At 35.9% G+C, this 27637-nt stretch overlaps 2 protein-coding genes across 2 annotated transcripts; both read right to left on the reverse strand.

The window, feature by feature from the left end:
• Positions 1-1331: 1331 nt before the first annotated feature.
• Positions 1332-13494, reverse strand: LOC104900739 (RNA polymerase II C-terminal domain phosphatase-like 1). Its single transcript, XM_010688244.4, has 18 exons — positions 13163-13494; positions 12493-13040; positions 10833-11309; positions 10391-10601; positions 10069-10226; positions 9908-9978; positions 9564-9669; positions 9286-9369; positions 8321-9061; positions 8117-8180; positions 6763-6893; positions 6606-6659; positions 5481-5577; positions 3447-3673; positions 3280-3366; positions 2537-2602; positions 2306-2376; positions 1332-2214 (listed from the first exon to the last, which is right to left on the reverse strand). Exons 2-18 carry the CDS (start codon positions 12811-12813, stop codon positions 2109-2111), a joined length of 3072 nt encoding a protein of 1023 aa, XP_010686546.1. The 5' UTR covers positions 12814-13040; positions 13163-13494; the 3' UTR covers positions 1332-2108.
• Positions 13495-17299: 3805 nt separating this feature from the next.
• On the reverse strand, positions 17300-25887 carry LOC104900740 (uncharacterized). The gene is made up of 8 exons (XM_010688245.3): positions 25745-25887; positions 24912-25010; positions 24659-24805; positions 23713-24023; positions 23444-23597; positions 17924-18023; positions 17593-17800; positions 17300-17474 (listed from the first exon to the last, which is right to left on the reverse strand). Exons 1-8 carry the CDS (start codon positions 25840-25842, stop codon positions 17395-17397), a joined length of 1197 nt encoding a protein of 398 aa, XP_010686547.1. The 5' UTR covers positions 25843-25887; the 3' UTR covers positions 17300-17394.
• Between the last annotated feature and the right edge of the window lie 1750 nt (positions 25888-27637).

The raw sequence follows: 27637 nt of genomic DNA on the forward strand, positions 1-27637 counted from the left end.
CAATTTTAAAATTCTCACATTTTAATTGTAATCATAACTTACGGATGAAGTATATAATAGAATAACAATTTTTGAAATCAGTGCACGCATCGCGTGCATAAAATGCTAATTCTTTTGTAAAGAAGGTAGGTGACTCATTAAAAGAGAAATTCATTTGTAAAAATAAATATAAAATTGGAGGACCATTCCAAAAATAGAAAAATAAAACGGGTAGACTTATAAATGACAACCCATAAAGTAAAGTCGATACTAACAAAATCGAAGGAAATACACATATTATGAAATTTCACAACCAAGAAAGTTTCATATTTTTCAACAACATAATTGCTCTGGTTAGTGGTTAGAGTTCAGAAAGTATAAAAGCTCATTGGAATTTTTTTTGACATTGGGAAAATTTGCATAAAACAAAAAGAAAAAAACACTTAGAACCAACTTATGCTAGCACCACTTGCTAGGTTTAGGAATTCTTGACTTGACCACAAACCCTACAAAGACAAGCATTAAAACAAGAGCAAACTAGACTAACATGTTTCTTCTTAATAATATGATAAGATAGGTCCGACGATTGTGGACTTGTGGAGTATTACTTTTTCGCTTGGATCCTACTTGAGGGATGTCACTGTTGTGTATCCTCTTCCTAAACTTCTTTTGGAACGTGAGATGGGCATGACAACGACTCGTCCAAGCGATTGTCTTCTCCTTACATACGAACTCTTTTCCTTTATGTTCGTAACAACTAGTCTTTCTTCTTCTTCTTTGAGTGGACAGTTCGAATTTTTGATTTTATCCAGCATTGGAACATTTCTCCTCTTAATCGAGACGACAGTTCTTTGTATCCTTTTCATGAGCAATCTTTTGGAGTTGGAGTTAGGCATAACATCGACTCTTCCAAACGATCTTCTGCACCTTACAAACGAGCACTTTGCCTCTTTGCTAGTACCATTTGTCCTTTCTTCTTCTCTTGTGAGTGGATTGTCCAACCCATTCATTTTATCCTGCATTGAAACACCTGCACTCAAAATTGTGTTACTCGAGGCATCCATACTTACCTCGATATTTTGCATCTCCGGAAGAGCATTTTTGCACACTAGAAAGACTGGGTTAAAAAAGCTCCTCCATTTAACAAGTAAAATATCGAACAATATGTCACTTACTCAGTTCTCATCAACTAAACAATTCCACATATTCTTCTAAGAGCTTCTACTTCTCATGCTCTATTACTTGAACCAAACAAGCATTCAAAAGGCCTGAGATAGGGATGTTCTGGTAATATCAACTAAGAGTCTAAGATATAAGATACCACACCTCTGAGATACATTTTACATAAAACAAAAAAGAACAGAGACAATTTCTGTATTACTCAAAAGTAAACGGGCGATATTCTTTATAATTCCACTGGCTCATGTAAAATATTTCAGCAACTATGAAAATTTCTCTTATGCTTGGTATAGAGATTCTGATTGTGTAACAAAACACTAGCTACAACGGTGTTAGTTAACATACAAAGCATATCATGCCTACACGGACAACATTTGTTACTGGCTTCGAACAAAACTTTTAGCCAGACCAAGTTTGAAATATATCTGGTAAGCCAAAAAAATGATATTTCCATCCTGCAACCATCCAGCCAATTATACCCGGGATCGCCGAGAGGAATGCCTTTCCATTTAAATTTTCTACAGCAATGAGTCTCAACTGTACATGGAGAGTCCTGGACGTGGAGCATTTATCCCTCGATCAAGACTCATGTATTTCACCAGCATCTCAAACATCTTCGAATGACTTTTCATTAAATCAGCTCATGGAGGAACATTTTGCATTTACTCCGTTCGGCAGTTAACAAAACCTCGAAATATTCGGAATACTGGCAACATCATCTAATGTTGATTCTAAGCCTACACTGGACTTCAAAACTGGAAGCAATCAACAGCTTGTCTTGAAAATTATGTATCCCAGTAAAGGCCGATTCGGAGACCGGGCTTTCAGGAGAATGAAAAGTCCCCCCCCCCCCCACAAAAGTCCTGGCATGTGGTGATGCCAGGGTGTGGCAAAGCTGTACATCAGCCACACCATATGATCACAAAAGAAAGCAAGGTATGTTTTACATGTCAAGGTACAGGTGATGCATTCCTTGGATATCTTGAAGACGGCAAATGGTCTACTACTCTAGGATACTCTGGCTTCAAGCGTTTATTTGGCATCCCTTGCAACAACCTGTAAGTGATATGATCAAACAGGGTGTAAAACTCTGATAGCAAGTAGTATATAGCACACCATTTAATATCATTCTAAAGGTGGTACTAACCGCGGAGAACTTGGACGCTTATTAAATTGACCGATCATAGAATTAAGACTTGTAAGAGCCATCTCAGCAGCCTGACAAAAGGCAAGCAAAATCACCACAAACCCTCCATAATACAGGATTCTCCACCCAAAATTCCTGCTCTTTCCTATATATTTACTGATGTGGATGTGCGTGTTTGTGTTTGTCTTGAAAGAGGTGATTGCAAAGGAGGCAAGCAGAAAGAGCTCATACCTGCATTTTCGCCTCATCCCATGTCAATCCTGTACCCTTGCCCAGAACTTGCCCATTTATTTCCACCTACATAACATATTAGATGACAAACATATGATCGATAAGCGAACCTGGATCGGAATCAACAAATTACGAAATTCTCATATAAATGCTGTTACAAAGTCATAATAAATTCTGCATTTGATCGAGCCTTAAAACTAGTAGATCCCCAGTCCCAGTATTAATTTCACACTGTCCAATACTCCCATTTCTTCATGATTAGAAATATGAAATTGTTCTACTTCAAAACCATTAAATAATTGCACTGTGGACACCCCCTCATTTAATCTAAGTAGGGAAGTTTTGAAATTTCCAATCATAAACCATTACTATTTTAAGAGAGGTGATGATCAAGAGTATAACCCACATGTGAGTTGGGACTAGTTGTCTCACATTGAAGAAATAAAGAGAGAATGACTAACATATTGGTGGGTCACCAATTGGTTTACAATCAAACAGATCCAAGAGCTATGATGTTGGATCGTGGAATATTTACCTTGACAAGAAATTATCTACATGCTAATGAAACCCTACCAACCTTGTATGTGGTCAAACTCTCCTCCGGCGAGGGCTTGTGTTAGCCAAAATGAAGTTTATCAGGTGACAACATTTTATGGACAATTAAACCAAGTATAGTTGACCATTAATTTGACGAAGGGTATACAACAGATCAGAATTTATAAGTTTAACACTGAATTCAGTACCTCCGCATGTATTTCATCTCTGTCGACTGAATTAGTTGAAGTTGGAGATTGACCTTTAAAATCGACACCTAGGCCCTCTCTCAAACACTGGAAAGAACACAACCAAAAGACTAGAGGGTAAAGCATAGACAGAAAAAAGACCAAATTATTCACAATTTGACACCTACCAATTCTTTAAGAACGGAAACTGAACCCATGGAGTTCTTTGACCCATCTACATTAGAGTCATCCAACCCGGTCATCTCAGATGAAGGAATTATATCCTCTTTCCTTGAAATGCCATCACCGTGAGAGTTTGCATCACTTACAAATCCCGTGTCAATTGGACTATGACCCCTGCTTGTATCACTTTGCGGAGTGCTAGAATCAGACTTTATGTGGGTCAAATACTTATCTGCAATTACCAAGTCTTGAAGCTCAAAATCACCAATAATCATACAAATACAATGACCCAATTCATTAAATTCTTAAAAAAAATATCAGAATTGTATTGAAACATCATCTGGAGGCAGGCAGATAAAAATTAAAATCCACAAGCACAACTCATTAAAGCTACAAAGTATACAGACTTCCCATTTTCAAGAGAGCTGTCGATTTAGTAATCTTTGGCTTCCAAAATCCAAATACATTGGGCTGGTTCTATCTAGACCTAGCAAAGCTGACACAGAAATTATCCCAACCAGACCCGCCTCAAGATTGAAATGTATTATGCAATTGATTTCATAATAAACTACTGAAAACAAACCAAACTATGGCCCGTTGTGAAAATGTGACCCAGCCTTAACAAAATGACTCCCCACCAAGACCTAACCACAAAGAACCTGACTGAACCGAATTGAATTAACCTGTCTCCCACCTATAGCTCAATCAAAATGACGCACTAAACTGTGTCTGCTGCATAATAGATGGTTGTTTGTATTTTAGATCAATGGAACATGGAAACAACCTTTCTGTTATACCAAAATAAAGAGATTGTCTGTAGGATATTTTATACTCACCCTCGCTCCGTACACGGCCCCAGGTAGAACTTAGAAGTCTCTTTAAGGCAACAATAATATACATTGTACAAAGGAAATCGCATGTAAAACAAAAGCTCAAACTCAACTCACAGGCATGCTATAGATCTGCTCCACCAAATGACCATTTCGAAATTCTAGATGATAATCAAGATTATAACCAAAGATGAACTACGAGTATCACCAAGCATACTAGAAGGATAAATAATCAGATAACGCAGAGGGAAAAAAAAGGTGCACAAGCACCGTGACATCAGTCAGCCGGGCAGGGTAGCAGTGGGTGGAGGAGCAGGAACAGGGATCGGACATCAAAAAAAAGGGGTTGGGATGGGCTAGGCTGGGCACAAGATCCATAATCTATAAGGAAATCCAAGGATTACACAAATCAGTCCTATGGTTTCTACTATGCTTTCCGAAGCCAAAAAGGGTGAGATTTCACATCAGTTCTTTCCCATTTAAGTAACATAAAACCCAACAACATGAGGGGTCAACACTCTGCACTTCCTCCGCCCTATAGACCAGCTATTGCAGAGGTACAAGTTCAAGTCTTACACAAAGTCCAATCATTAAAAAAAGAAAATAGCACAAGTACATACAAGTTAAACCAGAGCAAAACTACTCGTCTCCCCTTTCTTGGGCATTTGACCGACACCCAATAAAAGGTTTATTTTCTATCTCCCTTTAGCAACACATTTCAGCTTATTTAAGCAGAGCTATTTAGTCTATGTCCGTGGAACTAACAAAAGGAGATTCTAGATTTGTTCAGAGCGTGTGCAATGTAATATCCATTTACATAGGCATTGCCTTATCTTCACTTTACTACCTTCATGTTTCAATTTATTCATGCTAAACGAGAATACAAATTTTTATGGGTGCAATCTCAAGTAAACTACCAAAGTCCATATGCTCAGGCCATAAGGAACTCATGCAATACGATACCGTTCATACCCTTCTACACTCGGGCATCTGTAGTCCTACAAGTTCGCATTAGCAGTTCTTCTAGTTGATATTTTAAATAACAAACTGCAAGCCTAAATAATATCTTGCTCATTCAACTGATGTTATCCTCATTCTTAGCCTGCTCTCTCAATCATCCATCCCTAGTTTACGTAGGGAGTCGCACCAACCAACTCTTACATGATTCAAGTTTGAAAAGAGATGGAAACTATTTTTAGACAATCTCACCAGCCAGATTCATCAAAGCAGCCTCTGCAGCGCGATGCTGGGCTTCCCTTCTGGTTGTACCAGTGCCTTCACCAATTTTATCTCCAGCAAAATAAGCCTAAAAATTCATACAGTCAACAAGTAGATCAAGATATGTCAGACATAAAAATAAACAATCATTCTAATACAGAAGAAAACATCAGACAGAGATATATATGAACTCCATGGCATGATAACACCCAATAGAAAAGAAAGTCAATGCTGAAAAGTAAACAAGCACTATGGTTTAGGAACCTGCATTAATTTAGGCCATATTTTCTGACATCTTTCTAATCAAACACAGAAGCAAAATATACTTCCTCCGTTCCATAATAATTGCAACATAATTGACACATTTTTTAAAAAAAAACATGATAAAAGGACAGAGATAGAGATAGACAAAAAGTAGGGCTCATGAAATAGGAGAGAGATAGAGAGAGGATATCACTAAATAAGGAATGTTTCAATTAATATAAAAATTCCATATATGGCCAACATTGCAATTAAAAAGGAACGGAGGAAGTATATTTTAAATGTAACAATTAGGAAGCCAACAAAGTTTCCACCCTTAGCCCTACTTCAACATATTTACAGAATATGGTAGATATGTAAGTTCACACTTCGTACTGTCCCATAAAATGCAACTCCAAGAGCAGGAACAGAAATGAAAAGCTTCACGCCAATTAAAATGTATTGGGTACAATAAGAGTTCCCTGAACAATATTCTAACACAACTTGACCTTCCAAGAATAGTACTCCATGTATTCCTAGTTCCTATATAAATTACACAAAATAACAACTAATGCCAAGTCTAATAAACTCTACAATGTCAATGCATGACGTCATATGCAAGTTTAGGCAAGTTAGACAACATTATGATCTTAGTATGGATGATAGAGAAAATGTCCATAACACGAGGTCTTTCTATCAAGTGTTCAGAGAAGAGCATCAGAATGATGCAGAAAGCTATATATAACCTACACGAACAACTTTGGTAGCAATCAATTGAGAGGATAGAGCAGTGCAATGGAGACAAAACAAGATTATCAATTATCTAGTAGGACAATTAACATTTAATCAATTAATGCAACAAGACTGATAGACAACCTCCAGTAAGAACTTCAACTCTGGGGTAGCAACCAACCCTGTCTTAAATTCAACCTACAAAAGATACATGAAAAATAAAATCAGTGGATGGGTAGAAACATGTTTAAAATATTCGATACTTGAGATCAACCTATTTAAATAACATTAATGTGATTACCTTGGTTCCACACTTCATTGCAATGTCGTGTAAAGCAATTGAAGGACTCTCTGCAAATGAACTACCTCGTTCAGGTTCAACTTCAAAATCTTTGTTGCTGGAAGCTGATCGGCTCAATGAAATTTCATCACCTTCAAAAGAGGCAAGAATGACATCAAAGAAGAATAATCATCAAAAACACAAAAACTAGAATGATAGGACACAAAATATTGTGTAATTCAGAAAATATGTTGGACTGTTTGCAAGAAAAAATACTATTTACAATTTCATACCAAAAGTTCAAAACATTTAGAAACTTCTTTAAGCTAACACTGAAAGACGCACTGAAGATACATGCATAATCTGCACTTCATTGGAAAACGCACTTGTCCTGCCCCATATATAGACAAGTGCACGACTCATAAGCTTCTATACTTATTATGCTTAAAAGGGAGAGGAAATTATGATGACCAATATATCATATTAGTCATTAGATGTAAACAATGAGCTCCTAATAACGGCCTAAGATATAAATCAGATTGGAAAAAGACGAGTTGGATAAAGTGGGAAGATACAAAGCCTTTTTAGAGCACACTGGAAAGGAGAAGTCAGAAAATAGTCAAAGTTCCAAGGAATAGCCAAAGATGCAGCTCTGAATGTCACACCAACCCTCCCATCATACTTTTCATCCTTCCACCATAATTTTATGTGTCTTGCCATTCAAAACCTTCAATATTGCTCCCCCAACACACTGTGTAAGTGCAAGGATATTTTTAATAGAATCTGAAGGATCAGAGACACACATTTGACAGCCAAGAATAGTGAAGTCATTTCATTAGTATACTAATACGACGGTTGTATCACTTGTATGTGATTAAGTTACCATACTCTTTCTAATTTCAGTAGGAATAAAGAAAAGCATTTCATTTTAGACTCGGTAGTGGTATTTTGATTTTTTTAAAAAACTAGACATATAGCTGCCTTCAGTAAATAAATACATTATCATTCCCCAGTACTCTTAGCGAATATAAGAGGCAATCATGCAATTTCTTTCAAAGCAGTCATCCACTCCATTGAGTATTATTGAAAGTTAAACAGCTGTCCAAAACTGCACTGTGGAATGTGGATTAGAATGATGATTGGATGATTGCATTGCCTGCATACTTCCATGGAATATTTGCACAAGTATGATGAAGCGAATCATATATGGTTGCATACCAAGTAAGATCACATAAAAAATGAAAAACGTAAGACATTTTATATCTCAAAAATCAAAATAATTGCAAAAATAATTTCAGAGTTATCCCAGTTACAAATCTCAACATAATTGCCCAACATTGTAGAGCAAGATTTGTGACTCTAAGTCAATAATTACCTCGAAATGACTGATGGCTGGGCAATGAATAGTTTGACCGCAATCTGTCATCTCTGCGCAGAGCCTGCAGATGAAGAAGCTCTTTGTAAAACACATAAAATTACTGGTAATAAGTCATAATCTTTGCATAGAAAGATTGACAAACATCTATGTACTACGTTAATAAGTCATAAGCCCGATTTCAGGAATCAAATTTAAACATACCTCCCTCGGCAGTCTTTGTTTTTCAGCATAATTTCGATCTGACCAACCTAAACTCTCCACTTTTCGAGGAAAAGAGGGTGGAGGTGGCCGCTGCTTCTCAACAGGGGAAGCATCAGGAGCTACAGGAAACTCTTTAGCTGCTACTCGACTCAAGGGACCCTGGCTGATGTGATCCTCAACTGGAAACCAGCTCCCACGTGATTGTACACGTGGACCAGGACCTGGAACGGTACCAGATACAGGAACTGGAACAGGACTGGGAATGGGACCAGGAACTGGGACTGAAACTGGGCCAGGACCTGGAACAGGCACTGGACCAGGAACTGAAACAGGAACAGGACCTGTAACAGGAGCTTGAACTGGGGTTCGTGCTGGAAATGGAGGCTCATTTGGTGGGCCTTCTCTCATATCTTGACCATGCTGCAATATAAGAAGCCGTCTCCTTGTATCAGGATCTAGCTCAGATTCAGGTACTTCACCTTCTTCTCGGGCGGGGGAATTGTGCAGGCCAATGTCTTGAGGACCGATATTACCCAAAGGTCTAGCCAAAGGCCCTGCCTGCGAGAATAGGTTATTATGGTAAGGTGTGATTGTTGCTTGAGGTGCAGGCTGTGGAATTGCCAGGGCAGAAGTAGCAACAGCGAATGGAAGAGACGATGCCAGCCTATGATCGAAATTAACAGTCGCCGGAGTATTTGCAGATGGAAGTGGAGAAGCTGAAGAAGAGGATAAAACTGCTTCCTGAGAAAGAGGAAAGCAAAAATATATTCACAGCGATAAGAACAACTATAATGTGGAAATCAGATAGCACAATAAGTCGATAAGGACAATCACATTGAAGCTTGCTATATGAATAAACAGGGTCCCAAATTTTCCCTAACAGATTTCTACTAAAATACAAAAGGAAAGGATGGCAAGGGAAGCTGTAATTGCCAAAGTTGTCATCAAAAAGGAATTGGCATTACCTTAAGCCTTCTTTCAACCTCTGCATCAGCCATCCCGTCAAAAGTCATTGATTCTTTAATTCCATTAGAACCAGAACCATCATCCTGCAGGCCACGACATTAGTAACATGCAAAAGAAGAAAAACATGCAGCTTACAACTTACAGCAATGACTGTTACCCAAGGGCCAAGTACGGAAGCAAAACAAAAGATAACGAAAAACAATTTTAGAAATATCTAAATGGCTAATATACTATATATACATATGAAAGAAAATAAAAGGAAAGGAAGCACCAATACCTCTGATACCAAGTAGTTGCTCACATCAGGTGGAGAAGGGATATCTCTAGGATCATCTTCAAAAGAAACCTCAGAAACCCGTTGCAAGAGACCCTCATCAAATTCTCTGTCATAAAACCCATATGTCAGATGAAGCTCGAAAAAAAAAAGGTGACATAACATTTGACGCAAAATCAAACGCTCTACCTAGATCAGATCAGGCAATTGTTAAGACTCGGGAAAAACCAATAACGGCTGGTCTTTCAATAGTACTAAAGTAGATGAATATCTTAATTGTTAAGGTCCTCCAAAGAACAAGAGCTTGCTACAATTAATACTAACTTGATATAACAGAAATTACTTACTTGAAAAAACCACCTCGAACATTGCATGCTACATTTCTAGCCACACATAGAACTGGGATGGCATTATTTGCCTAAAATAAGGAGGTACAAATAGTTAAAAGAAAAAAAAAAAAAAAATTGATTCAGCAATACAAGACTCCAATAATTGCTTCAACATATACCTCGGCTTGGGGAGCATAATAAGGAGCAAATGCAGGAACAACATGCACTCGCGGCTGATCTTTCTCATCCCACACCTTTAGACGATCATCAATAACCAAAGCCATTTTGGGATGACAAATGCCACCATGGAAAACATTAAACAGCGACTTCTTTGATCCTGTTAAACACATCAAAGGATGAATGTGAACAACGCAATCCAACAAATAGTTCTAGGCGCATAACATGTGTTCACCTCGTCAACAAAGAACGCAAAGAACCCTGACACTGGCTGACAGATTGAAAGAGATATATTACACACAAACCACGTTCTGTAACTCTTACCAGACTTGACACAGACAATGCGATCCAAAAGTTCCCTCGCACATATCAAGTTTGAGTCTGGATCAAGAAGCCTCCACATTTCTAGAGCATAGTCTCTTTCAGCCATTGTACAAACATAAACCTCAAAGCGTTTCCGACCTCTGGCAGTTAAATAGCTGCGTAAATCTTCCCATGCAGGTCTTAGCCTTACAAGAACACTTGTATCACGAATCTGAACACAAACAACAGTTAAGCATTTGGATAAACAAAACCAACTTATGCATATAAAATTAACCCAAATGATTCATATACAAAAATATAGATACCATCAAACTATCAATTTGAATACACTTTGCAAATACTTGATTGCACGATAGTGATATTCGAAAAAGGAGGGTAAAAGGAAAAGGGGGGGAATTCAAGAAACAAAACCAGCCAATTCTGCATAAACCAGCTAAGTTACCTGAGGATTAATTCGTGTTAGGACAATGTTCTTATCCTGTAACCGAATGAGGGGGCGAATAACTGTTTGGTGGTTGTCAGATAGGGCTGGAATAACTTCTGCTTGAATTTTGTGGACTTTTCCATTGTCCACCACCTGATCAGTTTCAGCATATTGCTTCAGTATACTCTTGTCTTCTTGGTAGCGTTTCACTTCGGCCACCATACCCGCTATTCGTTGTGGGTCAGCTTCAACACTGATTTTCCTTTGCAAGGCCTCAATTCTATCCTCGAATGACCGCAGTGTGTTTGCAACAATCAGTGTCTCGTCTAGATCAAACACAATGCCCAGACATCTAAGATTTAACAAGCCAAGACAAGATTCATATAACCCTGGGGCGACACTGAAACCCCAGAAGCAAGGAGTTACACCGGCCATTCTTCTAGAGCGCAATGCCACCAAATGGATCTCTTGCTCACCAAGCGGCACCACAGCCGTCTGCAAAAATTTCACAAGGGTTCAGCTCTCAAAGTTAAAACAATCACATATACGAGTGCATGCCACTCCAACTCTGGTCCAAGTCATTAGAACCTCATATCATTATCCCAAAAGAACTGAGCTAAAATTAAATTTTCCCTTTTCAAGTATACATTATCATACAACAGAAGATTCCCTTCAAGTTCTCCATTTCTGAACAACTGTCAGTCAACAATACCACTTAGCCAAAGTCCCACTCAGTTCAAAGCTAAAATCTAATTTAATTCATTTTCAGTCAATAATTGTTCTCAGTCAAATCAAAATTTCGAAAATAACCCAAGCAAAAAACGGTAATTATTCACATCTAAGGGCTATCAAGTTTGACCCACAATCTAATTTTAACCCACAATCTAATTTTAACCCAGAACTGTCACAATCTGTTTATCTTATTTATCAAATGTTCATCAAGTTGTATAACATACCCAGAAAAATTCAACCCATCAATTTAAATATACCATTTTAATGTTCATCAGGGTACATCAACACTCAAGTGTTTTCAATCTGTTAACTTAATGTTCATCAAATTCTACAACTTACCCAGAAAAAAGTTCAGCCGATCAATTTAGATGTTCATCAGAGTAAATTAATCCTCTACTGTCGTCAATTCATTAGCTTAATGTTCATCAAATTGTACAAGTTACCCAGACAATAATTTCAGCCCATTAATTTAAATGTTCATCAAAGTACACTAATCCTCAACTGTTGCCAATCTCTTAGCTTAATAATAATGTTCATCAACTTGTAAAAGTTACCCAGAAAATAATTTCAACCCATCAGTTTAGATGTTCTCAAAGGACACTAATCCTCAACTGTTGTCAATCTCTTAGCTTAATAATAATGTTCATCAACTTGTACAAGTTACCCAGAAAATAATTTCAACCCATCAATTTAGATGTTCATCATCAAAGTACACTAATCCTCAACTGTTGTCAATCTGTTACCTTAATAATGTTCATCAACTTGTACAAGTTACCCAGAAAAAAATTCAACCCATCAACTTAATTAACGCCATTTAATTGCTCATCAAAGTGATTTTCATTTTTATTTGCGCTATTGTGCTATTTGTTGTTGTTGTCAATGTTGTTGTCAACGTTGTTGAAACTGTTGTAGTAGTAGTTGTTGTTGCTGGATTTAAGGGTTTTACCTTGTTATCTCTGATACAGTTGGAGTGCATAGCTAAAAGCTGCGATTCTTGTTGTTGTTGTTGAAAATAGAACTTGTTGTTGTTGTTGTTGTTGGAACTAGTATGAGAAGATGACTCCATCATTTTGAAGCAAATTCCACCTGATGATTTTGTAATTGTATGAAGAACTGCAAGTGGTGGACATCTTTCACTCATCTCTGAATAATGACTTATCCTCATCCCCTTCATCAATTCTAAATTCTTGTTGTTGTTGTTGTTCTGAAAATATATCTCTACTTCTCCAAGTAGATTTTCACCTTCATATACTACCGATTTGATCATTGTCTCTATTTTTTTTTCCTTTTAATTTCTTTTTTTTCTTCCGAGTTCGTCAATTTACAAAAAAAAAAAATTAAAAAAAGAATCAAGATTCGTTAAGAAAGTTTTCTGACTTCAAATTCACGTTGTTCGATCTGAACTAGGGTTTCAAATTCAAAGTTCTTCATCTTCAAATCAATCGTCGTTCTTCTGTCAGATCCAGTGTTTCATTCATTCAACAAGTAACAGATCTATCAAATTAAAAAAAAAAATCGAAAAATCCAGATCAAAAGAGGGGTAAAAATTAGGGATTTGTAACAATCAAGGCCCAAATTTTAAGCAGATCTATTGAATTGATTTGAGATGAACTCACACAATGATAAAAACAAAACGATAGCGTCAACAAGAGGAAATCAAATTTGATAGATTTAGTCCGTCATATGAAGATTTATTAGGGTTTTTTTTTCGCTAAATTTCTCCTTCTTTTTGTTTTTCTAATTTTTCTAGTTTTTGTTTTTTTGATGATGATGTATTGTGATGGAATCTTCGGCGAGAGAGAAAGAAAAAAGAAAGAAAAAGAGGAGAGAGAAAGAAACCCTAGTTCAATCGAGAGGGTCAAATTTGGGAACTCCCAAAAGTTGTGGTGGTATGAATAATGAATTACAAATTTACGACGATGATTATTTATTAAGTAGTAGTACTAATAAGAAGAAGATCTAAATTCTCCATTTTCTGTGTGCTTGATTTTTCTTGGTACTTCACCACAAGCGTTACGTTTTAGACTTTTTAGGTTCCTTCTTAGGGACTAGGGAGTTATGGTATGGCTTGTGGGTAATTGAAAATTAGGTTAGTTTTTAGCTAATCATGTATGGATATAAATATAATTTTCGCGGTTTGATATATGGAATTCTTGGATTAATGCGAGAATAATTAAGTGTATTTTTAAAAATTTGGTATATTAGGTTTGGAAATTTATGGCGAAATCATATGTAGATTAGAGTTATTAATGTTTGATTATCTTTCAAGGTTTTTGCTTTTAATTTTAATTCTAATCAGTTTTTAAAGTTGTATACTACCTCTGTTTCATATTATTTGCAACGATTAGACATTTTCTACTTATACTTTATGTCAAATCGTTGCAAGTAATATGAAACGGATGTAGTATATTATTTACCTAGAATATAACCACTATAAATATGGGAACTGGCTTTAAGGTCCCAGTTGTCATGGTTTGGGTGATTTGACGTAAGGTCGATCTTAAGATCATTGCAGTTGCACAATAAGTTAGTCAGGATTGTCAATAACAATTAAATTAAAGTGGTGATGGAATTGATTGGATTGTGTTTGCTTTGCTTCAAATTCTTGTTGCTATTTATTTATAATTTACTTACTTTATGTGACATCAATTATATCATTGAATTACTGGTAAAATGAATTTAGTTTGTTGTTAAAAGATTGTGGGTTTAAGCTTTATTATGCTAAGCCTTTTTGGAACCCGTACCCAAAATTCAGGACCACTATAGTAGCCCCCCCCCCCCAACACACACCTATTTGGGTTTAGTGTAGCCCAAATTCTCACTAGACTACGTTTTGGTCCACAAATGCTATGTTGGTTTATAAATACTTTGTTGTTAAACTTCATCTTATGAATTGGCAATAATTAGATAATTTCATAATCTCCAGTTAGCCATTGATTTATAAAACTTCTACATTAATCTAATACATTGTACTTAACTGGAGGTTACGTTTCCAACATGGTTACATATGTAAATATGGATGTGGAAGCTTGAGCATACTTTGGAAGCAATGAACCAACAACACAAGAAATCCAAGAAGCCATACTTCAAACCTTCCTATATTTGGGGATAGTCCCTCCATGTATTACTAAAATCTCCTATTCCACTAATTGTCTTCCTACCTCCTTTGTACAAATCTTTTAAGGAAATTATGGTATATGACAATAATGATATTTTATCATTTGTAAATGTTAAATATCATTTAGGGTCTGTTCTCTTCGGCATAAAACAGCTGAACTGAACTGAGCTGAGCTAGGCTGAGCTGAACTAAACTGAACTGAATTGAATTAAATTGAATTGAATTAAATTAAATTGAATGTAATAAATATATAAATAATATTTAAACAATAATAATATGATATTAAATAATAATTATAATAAGTAATAATAATGAATAATAATAATAGTATTTTGGATATTTTTAAATGATAATTATAAATAAATAATATTAATAATCATAAACTAATAATAATAATAATTAATGATAATAATTAAAATTAATAATAATTAATTTATAATATTTGTATTAATATATAAATACTAGATGATGATTATATAATAACAATGATATCTAAGAAGTAAGTTAATATTACTATTTTAATAATTAGATTTAATGATATATTAATATTTAGTAATAAAAATAATGATTGAGTCGGACCACACAAAATTGCATCATAAACCGTTTTGACGCGATTTGATTGGTTTATGGGCTAAAAAATGTGGGTTTATTTGTGCTTTTAACCTAAACCATGCATGTTCCTCCTAATAATAATAGCAATAATACTGAGCAAAGCTATAATAAACAAAATAATATATAGATATAATAATAATAATAATAATAATAATACTTAATAATAATAATATATATATATATATAAATAAATAAATAAAAATAATAATAAGAGAAATTAGTAAAATAAATTAGACCAACATAATAATAATATTTAACAAAATAGTTATAAAAGAATAGAGCTGAACTGAACTGAACTGGAAATAAGCTGGGGAGAGCATGCTCTTAGTTTAAAACAGATTTAACCTTAAAGTACATTCCAATGATAATGGCGAAAGATTATATATAAAAGGATATGTCGCGGAGAAATAGTTACCAAAAACCTTTCCATATCTAAATGACATAAATTTAAGAACTTATGCCATATTACAAAATGCATGAGCATGATGTTTTCCGATTGCTCAAAGCTAAAGAATAAGCTCGAAAGTGAAGAGAACGAGAAAAGAGCTAAAGAAATGAGGAAGTTGACTATGATGAAATAGAATATGATTATGTTCTTTTGACTACTTCTCCTTGAAGAAGTAGACTTCCTAATTGGATGCTTGAATCCGTTTGCACCTACCATGTTTATTCTCATAGGATCAGTTTGTAAATCTATTAAGAACAAACTCCCCTTTATGGGTAACGATTCCACTTGCAAAGTTTGTAGTGTTCACTCCATTTGAATCAAGATACATGATTGTAAGGTCGAGATTTTATTTATTGTTCAATATGCTTTTTATTTAAAGCATAACATATTATCACTATTCGACTCAAGGTGAAGTACCTTAAGTCTCCAGGGTTGCTCATGAACTTCTGAATACCATTAGGGATAAAAGTCTATATATTACAAGGATCTTCAATTATGACTTTTCACAAACAACCCGGGTTTGACATTAATGCTTCTTAAATCAGGTTCTAACATGTCACATATTTCTAAACACAGGATACAATTAGAAGTGGCAAATGAGTCATACCGGTCGGATCATTACGAGTCAGCTTTATGTTCATGTTTCGATCGGATCAGGTGCGATTCCATCTCGGGTACCCTGGAATTCAGGACGCATCATGTCGTATGTTAAATCGAGTTTCTAATGTAGCAAATAAATAAAACAAATATAAGACTAATAAGAGTAAGTGAGATAATTAATGGCAGTAGCTAACTCATATATAATATTTCATGACAATTTTTTCTTTAATTTTTTTTAAAAAGTAACTAATATGACAACTTTTCGAGTTGGGTTCATGTCATCATTACCGAGCCAATTTCAGGTCAGGTCACTTCAGGTCATGTGCTTCTGTTTCGGGTCTGGTTATTTCGAGTCATTACTTTCGGGTAACACGTCGGGTATCAAGTCGAGTCTATTTCGCCAGCTGCAATTACAATCGGGTTCAACTAGTAACAGGTATGCATAATTCTCTCTCGAGTTCATACCACGAGTAAGTATGCATAATTCTCTTTAAGATACTTGTTGCCTATAAATGCTTTGTCGATTTATATATGCTTTGCTGCCTTTCTTCACCTTTGAAATTGGCAATAATCAGATAATTTTAGAGCCACTTAGCCATTGTGTGTCTATTCACATTACTTTTCTTACCAAATTTTCATGTCTATTATTTTCTCAATCTTTGTATCTTTGCTTCCGCTCGACCACTAAAATAGCTCAAATTGACAAGATAATATGAAACAAATTCTATAAAGTACTACCTCCATTCATATTTTTTTTCTTTAATCCATATTTGACAAATGAAACTACGTACAAAGGAAGATGAAGAACAGAATACAATCAAAAGAGCATATAATATATTAACATTACTCTTTTTACCTTGACAAATGGAGAAATATTAATTACTTGAGCCTAATAAGCCCATATTGAGAAGCAAAAAGGGCATATAACCTAAAATTTTAGAGCTAAAATGACCTAAAAACAGACTTTAAGCATGAAACAAAAAAGCCTAACTCCTGTCCCAACCGCTCAGCATATACACACATACAACTTAAGCTTTATCGTAGCATCAGTCATAATAATCCAAATATTCTCATCCATTCATGTACCCTGGACCTAGAGGATGACGAACACAGCAAGAACCACAAATAGTGCAACCTTGTTTAGCTTCCTCTGTAAGTTTGTGACATCAAAATTGTCAAAAGGATTGTCATTGTATCATACTAATAGATGTACAACAAATTGATGTACAAGAGACAAAGTTAATTATATATTAAGTACAAACTTATACCTGGAAAAGGGGAATCGGATGGACCTAAGCACTCGCAAAAGACAGCAAAGACAAAATCGAAACCACACATATATTCAGCAAAGAAAATCTGAACTGGAACATCAGGATCATCCTTGTTCTTAGCCTCAAAGTTCATATGAAAAAGCCAACCCAGCGATGTATATGATCTTCCAGAGAAGCCAGGCTTCACAAACTCAAAGTATGTGTCCTGTAAATCAGCAATCATGGAAACATAAGGGTATACAGTTAGGAATGGTTGGAAAGAAAATAATACAGCAGAAGCTATTTATTGTTGGTCAGAAAAAGAGAGACTAATTAAAAGAAAACACACCTTTTTCTCGCTATTAAACAGGCTTAAGGCAGCAGTTGGAAGTAAAGATGCTGTCTTTTGATAGCGCTTGCCAAAGTACTTGAGTCCAGGATGCGAGAACCTAGGAATGAAGTCTTCTTTTTCACTATATTCATTTATATTTTTTGATGGGAGAGGAAAATAGAAGTAAATCAGAATTATGCTAACACTTTGTTATACTAATTTTCTAAGGATGAAAAATGTAATCAATTTTAGCAAGAACTATATTAAAGATCATTGCGAGAATTTTCGAACCAATCCTGACAAATTGCTGACTACAAAGACATACTATGGAACAATTCAACTTAAAAAAAGGCACCAGAATATATAAGCAATAAAGAGAATCTAAAGAAAATTAAAGATTCAATTTTTCTTTCTGGATAGCAACTAGCTTCCAGTATTTCTCACTATTTTGTGATGAAACGGCGCAGGCAAAATGTGCTGGGTATATATGCCACAACACTCCAATAAACCTAGGGATATGTGTACAAAAAGACAAAAGACACATCACCCAAGTGGTCCCTAATACAATCATCCTAGGATCACTAAAAAAATAAGAAGATTACACCTGTAAAAGAGCTACAAAATTACAGGCATTAAACAGCATGAAATACACCATTTTACACCAATTTCTACTGCATACATGAAAATTAATCTCAGTCTACATCATATTCTCAATACCCCCCTCTCAAGTTGGAGCAGAGGACACTATGCCCAACTTAAATGATAGATGGTTATGCTGTGTCTCACTCAAAGATTTGGTCATAATATCTGCCAGTTGAAGAAAAGACTTGATGCGAAGAACCTTAAGAAATCCAGATTGAATGTGTTCTCGAACATAATGACAGTCCACTTTTAAATGCTTCGTCCTTTCATGGAAAATGGGATTGTAAGCAAGATGGTTTGCTGCAGACTTGTTGTCACAGAAGAGATCAATAGGTTGAGGTATGATGAAAGAGAGGTCCTCCAGAAGTCCATGAACCCAGACTATTTCACTGGTAGTTTGAGACATACACCTATATTCTGCCTCGGTTGAAGATTTAGATACAGTTTTCTGCTTCTTGGTCTTCCAAGAAACAAGAGAATTTCCCAAGAAAATACAGTAGCCAGTCAGAGACCTAGCACTGAAAGCACAGCTTCCCCAGTCTGAGTCACAAAAGGCTGTGAGTTGCAAAGGTTGATGAGCTGCATAATAGAGACCCCAATCTAGAGTCCCTGCTAGATACTTTATAACATGAATAGCAGCCTGAAAATGGGGCAATCTAGGAGTAGACATGAATTGGCTTAATTGCTGCACACTGTATGAAATGTCAGGTCTTGTTAAATTAAGGTAGAGAAGCTTCCCAATTATTCTTCTGTAACATTCAGGATCTTCCATGAGATCACCTGTGTCAGTACTTAGTTTAATTCCCTTAGGAAAGGGGAACTTGGTTGGTTTGCAACACTCCATCCCAATGCTCTTAAGGATATCAAGGATGAATTTCCTTTGATTTAACATAGTTCCTTGGGAAGTTCTAGAGACCTCAATCCCTAAAAAATATCTAATTGCTCCAAGATCCTTAATAGTGAAGGCACTATCAAGACTGTCTTTAATCTTCTGAATTTCAACATCATCATCTCCACTGATGAGCAAATCATCAACATAGACTAATATGATTGTTTGTTTACCTGAATGTTTCTTTGTAAACATGGAATAATCTCTCTTGGATTGAGTGTAACCATGAGCAAGAAAGTGTTGAGTGAGCTCAATATTCCACTGTCTAGATGCCTGTTTGAGCCCATATAAACTCTTCTTAAGTCTGCAAACTTGTCCTTCCTTCCCACCTTGAAAACCTTTTAGAGGCTTCAAATACACCTCTTCATCTAAATGCCCATGTAAGAAGGCATTGTTAGTGTCTAACTGGTGCAAAGGCCAACTTAAGGCAGTAGCAAGAGCAATAAGAACTCTAACACTAGCAAACTTGGCAACAGGAGAAAAAGTATGCTTGTAATCCTTCCCTTCCACCTGCCTATCACCTCTTGCCACTAATCTTGCTTTTAGTTTGTCAACATGCCCTTCAGGAGTGAATTTAATCTTGTATACCCATTTACTATCAAGAGCCTTCTTGTCTGGTGGGAGATCTACCATTTCCCATGTTGCATTATCTACTAATGCTTTGATCTCTGAATCCATAGCCTTCACCCATCCTTCATCTTGACATGCTTCTTCATAGTGACTAGGTTCTCTCACATGAGAACATTGCAAAGAGAAGCGAGATAATCTGCTGAATAATAAGAGGAGTCAACAAGGTTGGCTGCAATAAGATTGACATCATGAACATTGCTCCTGCTCTTGGGCATGTCAAGAATAAAATCCTGATATCTCTTGGGGAGATGGCTCCCTCTCTGAGGTCTTCTTTCTCCTTGATGAGCATTATCATCAGAAATTTCTTCTGAATCTCTTGTTGTGTTTTCCTCCTCCACAACATCAGTGTGTAGAGATTCCTGTTCAGCTGTCTCACCTAAAAGGTCATTACTAGGAACAGAATCTTCATTGTTATAAAATTCATCATATCTTAAAACATCACTGATATCATCAGTAGTTTTTTTTAGAAGAAAAGGAAAGATATGTTCCTTAAAAACCACATCCCTACTCACAAATATTTTCTTGCTGTGCAAATCTAACAGCTTGTACCCCTTTTGATTATGTGGGTACCCTATCAAGATGCATCTCAATCCCCTGGCACCAAACTTGTCAGTGGGTTTTTTGTGAGGGCTTGCATAACACAAGCATCCAATCACCTTCAAGTGATCATAATTAACATCTTTTTTCATCAGCTTCTTGTAGGGAGTCTCCCAATTTATCACACGACTAGGGAGCAGATTGATGAGATGAGTGGCTGAGAGAATACATTCACCCCATAGGTAATCAGGAAGCCCAGCATGAAGCTTGAGCGCCCTAGCTGTATCCAGAAGATACCTATGTTTCCTCTCAACCCTGGCATTTTGTTGAGGCACTCCTGCAACACTTCTTTGGTGGAATATACCTCTTTTAAGAAAAATCTCACTGCATTCAGACTGAAATATCTCAGTCCCATTATCACTTCTTAAAATCTTAACTTTGGTATCAAATTGATTCTCCACATAACAAAAGAAACCTGTTAAGGTTCCCTTAACCTGTTCTTTGTGGACAAAAGTGTGTCCAAGTTGCTCTACTAAAATCTCTACAATAGTTAAAAAATATCTGGCACCTGTGATATTTTCAACTCTGTAAGGACCCCATAGGTCCACATGAATCAAATCAAATATGTGAGTAGTGACAGACTCACTAGGAAGGAAAGGCTGTTTATGATGTTTTGCAATAGAACATGTATCACAGAAGTATTCATTCAAATCATCACATTTGCAAAAATGTAAATGTTGCATTTTAGACACAGATACATGTCCAAGTCTGGCATGTAGGTTCTGTTTGTCTACTTTATTACATGCACTGACATGTGCTTTCCCTTGTCTTCCTAAATCATCCTTCTCCTTGTCAGTATTTCCTCCTTCTAGGAATTTGTATAAATCATTCTCATTCTTTCCAAGCTTCACTCCCTCTTAGTGATATGGTCCTGTAAGAAGCACCATTCTTGTCAAAAACAAGCTCCTTATTACATTGCTTCACAAACTTGCTCTAGAGAGAAGACTATGTTTAAAATCAGGTATATACAGAACATCATAAAGAATGATTCCTTCATTCAACTTTATATCTCCCATTTCCTTCACTGTCTTTACACTTCCATCTGGTAATCCTACCCTCACATTTCCTTTTATTTTTATGTTGATTAGAAATTTCCTATTTCCAGTGATGTGATCACTGGCTCCTGAATCAATGAGCCAATTATCTAACTTTGCATTGTGATGAACATAGTTAGCAATGTTTGCTGTAACTTTACCTGCAAAGTTGCTAGAACTTCCTCCTTCTCCATTTTGCTTATCCCCCATCAGCTTCATCAGTTCCTGAACAAAAGAAGAAACTACATTCTAATCAAGCTTACCAAAACAACCTTCTCTCTGTGAAGAATGATCCAAGGGTGTATTTCCAGCAGCTTCTTCCTCCTGCCTCGACATGTTGGCTGCTTCCTTGTGCCATGATTTTCCTCTTGGTTGCTTGAACCACTCTGGATAACCATTGATCTCAAAGCACTCCTCCTTGACATGTCCTTTCAGACCACAGTGACTGCATTTCTTCAACTCCTTCTCCATCTTCATTCTCTTATAGTCTTCCATCTTCATCTTCTTATAGTCTTTCTTCTGGAAGTTTTTAAGAGGCCCAAGGCTATAACTCTGTCTGTTTGCAGCTAAGGCACTCATCTCTGCTCCAAGGTTCATCTGAATGGCAAGTTGTTTCTGTTTTTCAACTTGCATAACAAGATTTTAAGCTTTGTTCACAGCCAACAAAGGATCCATGCTGAGAAAGTTTGTTTTCATTTGTTCATAACCATCATTTAATCCATTCAAAAACTTCATGAGCTTGTTATCAGAATCTCTCTGTGAGATTTTGGTGTGCAAATCACAAGTGCAGTTCCCCATGGCTCCACAGCTTCATTGTGGGATATCTTCCAACTCAGCTATCTGCTCCCATAGCTCTTTGAGTCTACAATAGTAGTCACTCACACTCAAGTTATCTTGTTTAAGATCCCATAATTCTTTCTTGAGTTGATATAGTTGAGGAGCATTGGTTTGACCATACCTCTCAACTATTTCTTCCCACAATCTGCTAGTAGACTGCATACTAACAAGACTACTTGCAATTTCAGGTTTAATGGTGTTAAGAATCCATGATCTCACCATAAAATCACATCTTATCCATTTCTGGATTTCATCAGCTCCAGTGGTAGGTTTCTTGTGCTTTCCTTCAAGAAATCCTAACTTGTTCTTAGCACCAAGTGTTATTCTAATGCTTCTGTTCCAGTTGAGAAAATTTCCTCCATCAAAGATTATTCCTCCTAAGGGGGTTGCTGCATTTTCATTTACAGCAAGAAAGAGAGGATCTTTGTATCGATTCAAATTGTTATCTTTATCTTTGTTGTTGTTAGTTCCAGCCATTTCAAAACAAGAACCTTCAAACTAACAGAAAAGCTTGAACCAGGTTTAAATGATTTTAAAAGAAACCTGCTCTAATACCATAAAGAAAATTAAAGATTCAATTTTTCTCTTTCTGGATAGCAACTAGCTTCCACTATTTCTCACTATTTTGTGATGAAACGGCGCAGCCAAAATGTGCTGGGTATATATGCCACAGCACTCCAATAAACCTAGGGATATGTGTACAAAAAGACAAAAGACACATCACCCAAGTGGTCCCTAATACAATCATCCTAGGATCACTAAAAAACAAGAAGATTACACCTGTAAAAGAGCTACAAAATTACAGGCATTAAACAGCATGAAATACACCAATTTTACACCAATTTCTACTGCATACATGAAAATTAATCTCAGTCTACATCATATTCTCAATAGAATCCCTCAATATACCTCTTCCATACGAAATCGTATAGCTTATTGATTTGGTACTCCAAAGTCGTCCAATAATATTCCCTACCATTATGATAAACATTCAACAAGCTCTCACCAGGATGATGAATATTGTGAGAAGAACAATATAAGCAGCCAACAATCTTGGCTTTATCTGCAAGAAGGTGGAAAAAGTTTTCTCATAATGATAATCACGAGTGGAAAGAGTACGAAAAAAAGACAGTAAAAAAATTCTGACGTCAAATCATCCATGGTTCACAGTACGTAACCTGGTAATGAGCTGCTTGGCCCCAAGCAGCGGACACACGTAAGACTGACGACATTCCTATTAGTTTTGATCATTTCAGTGAAAAAGGTCTGCACCGAAGCACCAGGTTCATCATTGTTTCTAGCCTTGAAGTTTAAATGCAATATACGCCCAGCTGAACTGTAACCTGAAGCTAGGGGCCCCATTTCCACGAGCTCAAAATATACTTTGTGAAATGCATTCCGTTTTTGTAAAGCAATAGTTGCATATTCTTTTCTACTAGCTTCAGATTCCTCATCAAAATCATCATCTCCCACACTTGACAATAAGTAGCTGCCCCAAGTTATCATAACAGACATCAGAATATATATGGGTACGAGAAACAGTCGAGAGCTGGTAACCTAGAGCAATATAAAAATCCAAGCTAACACGATTGATACTCATGAGTTTAGCCTGTCTATTATGCAGACAGGTCACAGGTTTCCTGTCTACTGATCATGAACAACCTTGCCTTATTTCAGTACTGAGGGTGCAGAAAATTTGTTTTCGGTATGTTCACGGACAAGTGATTCTTAACACTGTCATTAGTCCATATACACAGACAAGAGGCAAAGAAAAGAAAAAAGAGGATCAGACGGGTATCTACTATGCATCGCAAGCGAAATCTTGTTTTGATGTGTCATTAGTATATTTTCAAGAACATCTGGAATCAGGTCTGCAATCACCTAGCTCGTAACAAAAAGACTTCCTTACATAATCCCTCATTGTTCTCCTTAATTACTACTTGTAGGATACTAAAAGTCGAATTTGGGAGGCTAATATCCACTTAAAGCCGACCCTTGTTCTGTTTTCATCCCTCTACTAATGAGAGTGGAGACCTTCATATTTCAGAAAGAATACGATCATTTACATACAATTTTGAACGCACTAATCAATAAGACAATAAAGCCTTAAAAAAAGAAGTTAACCTGGTTACGATCGGGTTGTGCGGCTGATTGGATTGAAAAGATGAAAAACCAGGCACAGACAATGGTCGCAACTTGTAAGGGGAGCCACGTTTGGCTGATGGAACCTTCGTTCTTTTAGGGAAATGCAGTGTACGAGAGTCTCGTTGTCTAACCAAAACCAACAAAAACAAGCATGAAACAGACTCGGGCTTTAAGAAGATCAAATACCACAAATAGAGTATGTAGATAATAAAGGCCTTGAAAGAAAGAGTACCTGAATTCATCACGTTTGGACCAGTTTAGTGGTTTCAACTCGTAAGTGGAGCCAACTTTAAAGAACCTAGCAGGCTTTCCTCTAAAATTATGTATTTGTCTGAACAAAGGTAAGACCAACATGGAGTATATTAACAAACAAAGAAACCAAAGTTCCAAGTAGGCACAGGCACAAAAAACACAGAGATAAATAAACAACGCAATTACCAATAATTAATTGATCATAACAGCAACAAGTTGTATACTCGTATTGATACAAATAAATCATAACAGCAGTAATCAATGAGATAAAGATACTTCCTCGATTCTAAAATAAATGAAACGCTTCTCTCTTTTCATACGAGAGCTTCCTGAGGGGAGTGTTTCATTTATGGTAGAACAGAGGAAGTATAACTTTCCTAGCACATACCATATACGCATTGATTAACCGAAAAAAGCAAGGAATGTTATGTAATGGGTAATCTAACTGAGTAATTAAACAGCAAGATGATACAGTCATACAGATAAACATCAATATAATGTAGCAAAATATAGTATCCTCAACTCTCTAACAAAAGAATCCAAAATATTATGACAAGGGTTCGATTCTTGCCTCTCGCAACCTCCAACAACGCAATTGACTACCAAATAATTTGTGACAAGAATAATCAAGCAATAATACATATACCTATCCAAGCACAAAACCAAAAATCATCGAGCACAGAAAAAACAAAAGTAATATATTGCAACCACGATTAAGCAATAATTTAACTCTATCATCGAATTCTTTTCCAAGACAATTGAATAAATAAACAAAGAAAGCAACTAGTTTACTAAAAGCAAAATAAAATATACCTAGTATCGGTTCCATTAGTATATTTTGGATTTAATGAAGGCACACGCCGAGAACGACGACCCTTCCGTCCTTCCCATGAGGTTGCTCTACCATCCATCGCCAATTCTTAAAACCCCTTTCAAATCTCTATTATGTAAGGCAACAGGCAACACATGAGGGACACCAAAAAATAGAAAAAGGAATAAAAGAAGGAAAATGATATATGTAGCCCTTATGGCTATATATAAGAAGCTTAAAATAGAAATAAAAATTTGAATCAAGCATTTATTACCTCAAATGATGTGAAATTTTGTCATGAATTCATAAATTGTTTCCATTTTAAGATATGTATTTATGCTTATATGTAGCCCTAAGGGATAAAAAAAAGAGACAACTAACTGTTTCATTTGAACGAAAAAAGGTGGGAAAGTAGGACATTTAAAGTAAACATCAGTTTTTGAAAGAAACAAAATGTAAAGTCGGTTTTTCTACCTAATTAATTCTATTTTCTACTTCACACACTATCGCACGCATCGCGTGCATGTAAGACTAGTAGAGTTAATTAATTAAACGTACCGCCTCCCAGTTGCAGATCTTGAGCAACTATTTTACAGGGGTCAAATGAACAAATTAAAAGTTAACCGTAAAATTTTATAAGGAAAAATTTCAAAAAACTACCTTTTATAACCATTTTTTCCTTTCAAAAAACTATCTTATATAAGCCAATGTGTGAGCTATTATACCCCCGTATTTTATGAATATTTAGAAAAAAAAAGATTTTTCTACATAGTACCCCCGTGTTTTACGAAATTCTATGTTGTACCCGACGTTTTTAAAATTTCCAAATTGTACCCCTAAGATTTGTTAATGTTACCCACAATACTCTTATACACGATATCAAATAATAAATTTTGGGACTTTCTTAATTTGTGGGGATAGAGTAGGATGTTTTAGCCTTGTTAGTTGACTGAGGTTTGGGATATGATCTGATAAATTGAAAACTAAGTTAGGTTTGGAGTAGGATTTTCTATTAGTAAGGGTATTTTGTGTGACGTTTAGAAAATTTAGGGGTACAATGTGGAGAGTTCAAAAAGGCTGGGTACAACGTAGAATTTCGAGAAACACGGGGCACTACGTAGAAAAATTATATATCATTACAAATTTCAGAAAATGTCATTGCGAACATAATAATATTCTGGAAATGTGCGAATATTGTTAATCTAATCATCAAATCATGACCTATTAAGTTATTAGCGTTTTAAATTTATTTTAGGTTTTTTCCTCTTTCGTTTGGAGCTTCTCTTCTGAGTTATCAAAAATTTATTAGATCGTAGTATTGTGTAGTTATAAGCTCATAATCGAATCCGTGCAACCTGTATGATATATGGCACGAAATATTTTTTTTTCTTGACTGTGGCTGTGGGAAATGGACATGGTAAACATCTTTTTGAGGGAAAAAAAAGGAGGAATATAGTTTGCCAAATATAGGCAGCTCTTAAATTTAGCAAAGTCAAAAATACAAACACTATTTTATAATTTAGAAAGAGAAGGGGGCAAAATTGGCATTTAAAAAGAAGACACCATTGCTCCCCTCTTCTCTTATATAATAGAGATATCAAACTCTCGCAAATAGTTTTAATTAAAACCCGCCCAAAGCAAAAAAAAAAATATTGGGCCCGACCGTGTGCCAAAAAGTTCTGCCCAACACCCGCCCAAAAAGTGGGTCGGGCGAAGGTCAAAATGATCAACTCTAAAAATACCTATCTCAATGGAAGTAGGGTAAGTGAATGTTCTTACTTAATCAAAATTGTTAGAGATCAAAAAGCGTGTCTATGTCTTTATAAGTACATATAATTAAAAGACTTTATTATGTTTTACTTTGAAACTTAAGCAATGAAATTGTAGTGTATTAG

This window comes from Beta vulgaris, chromosome 8 (genome assembly GCF_026745355.1).
Source record: "Beta vulgaris subsp. vulgaris cultivar EL10 chromosome 8, EL10.2, whole genome shotgun sequence".
Taxonomy (NCBI): domain Eukaryota; kingdom Viridiplantae; phylum Streptophyta; class Magnoliopsida; order Caryophyllales; family Amaranthaceae; genus Beta; species Beta vulgaris.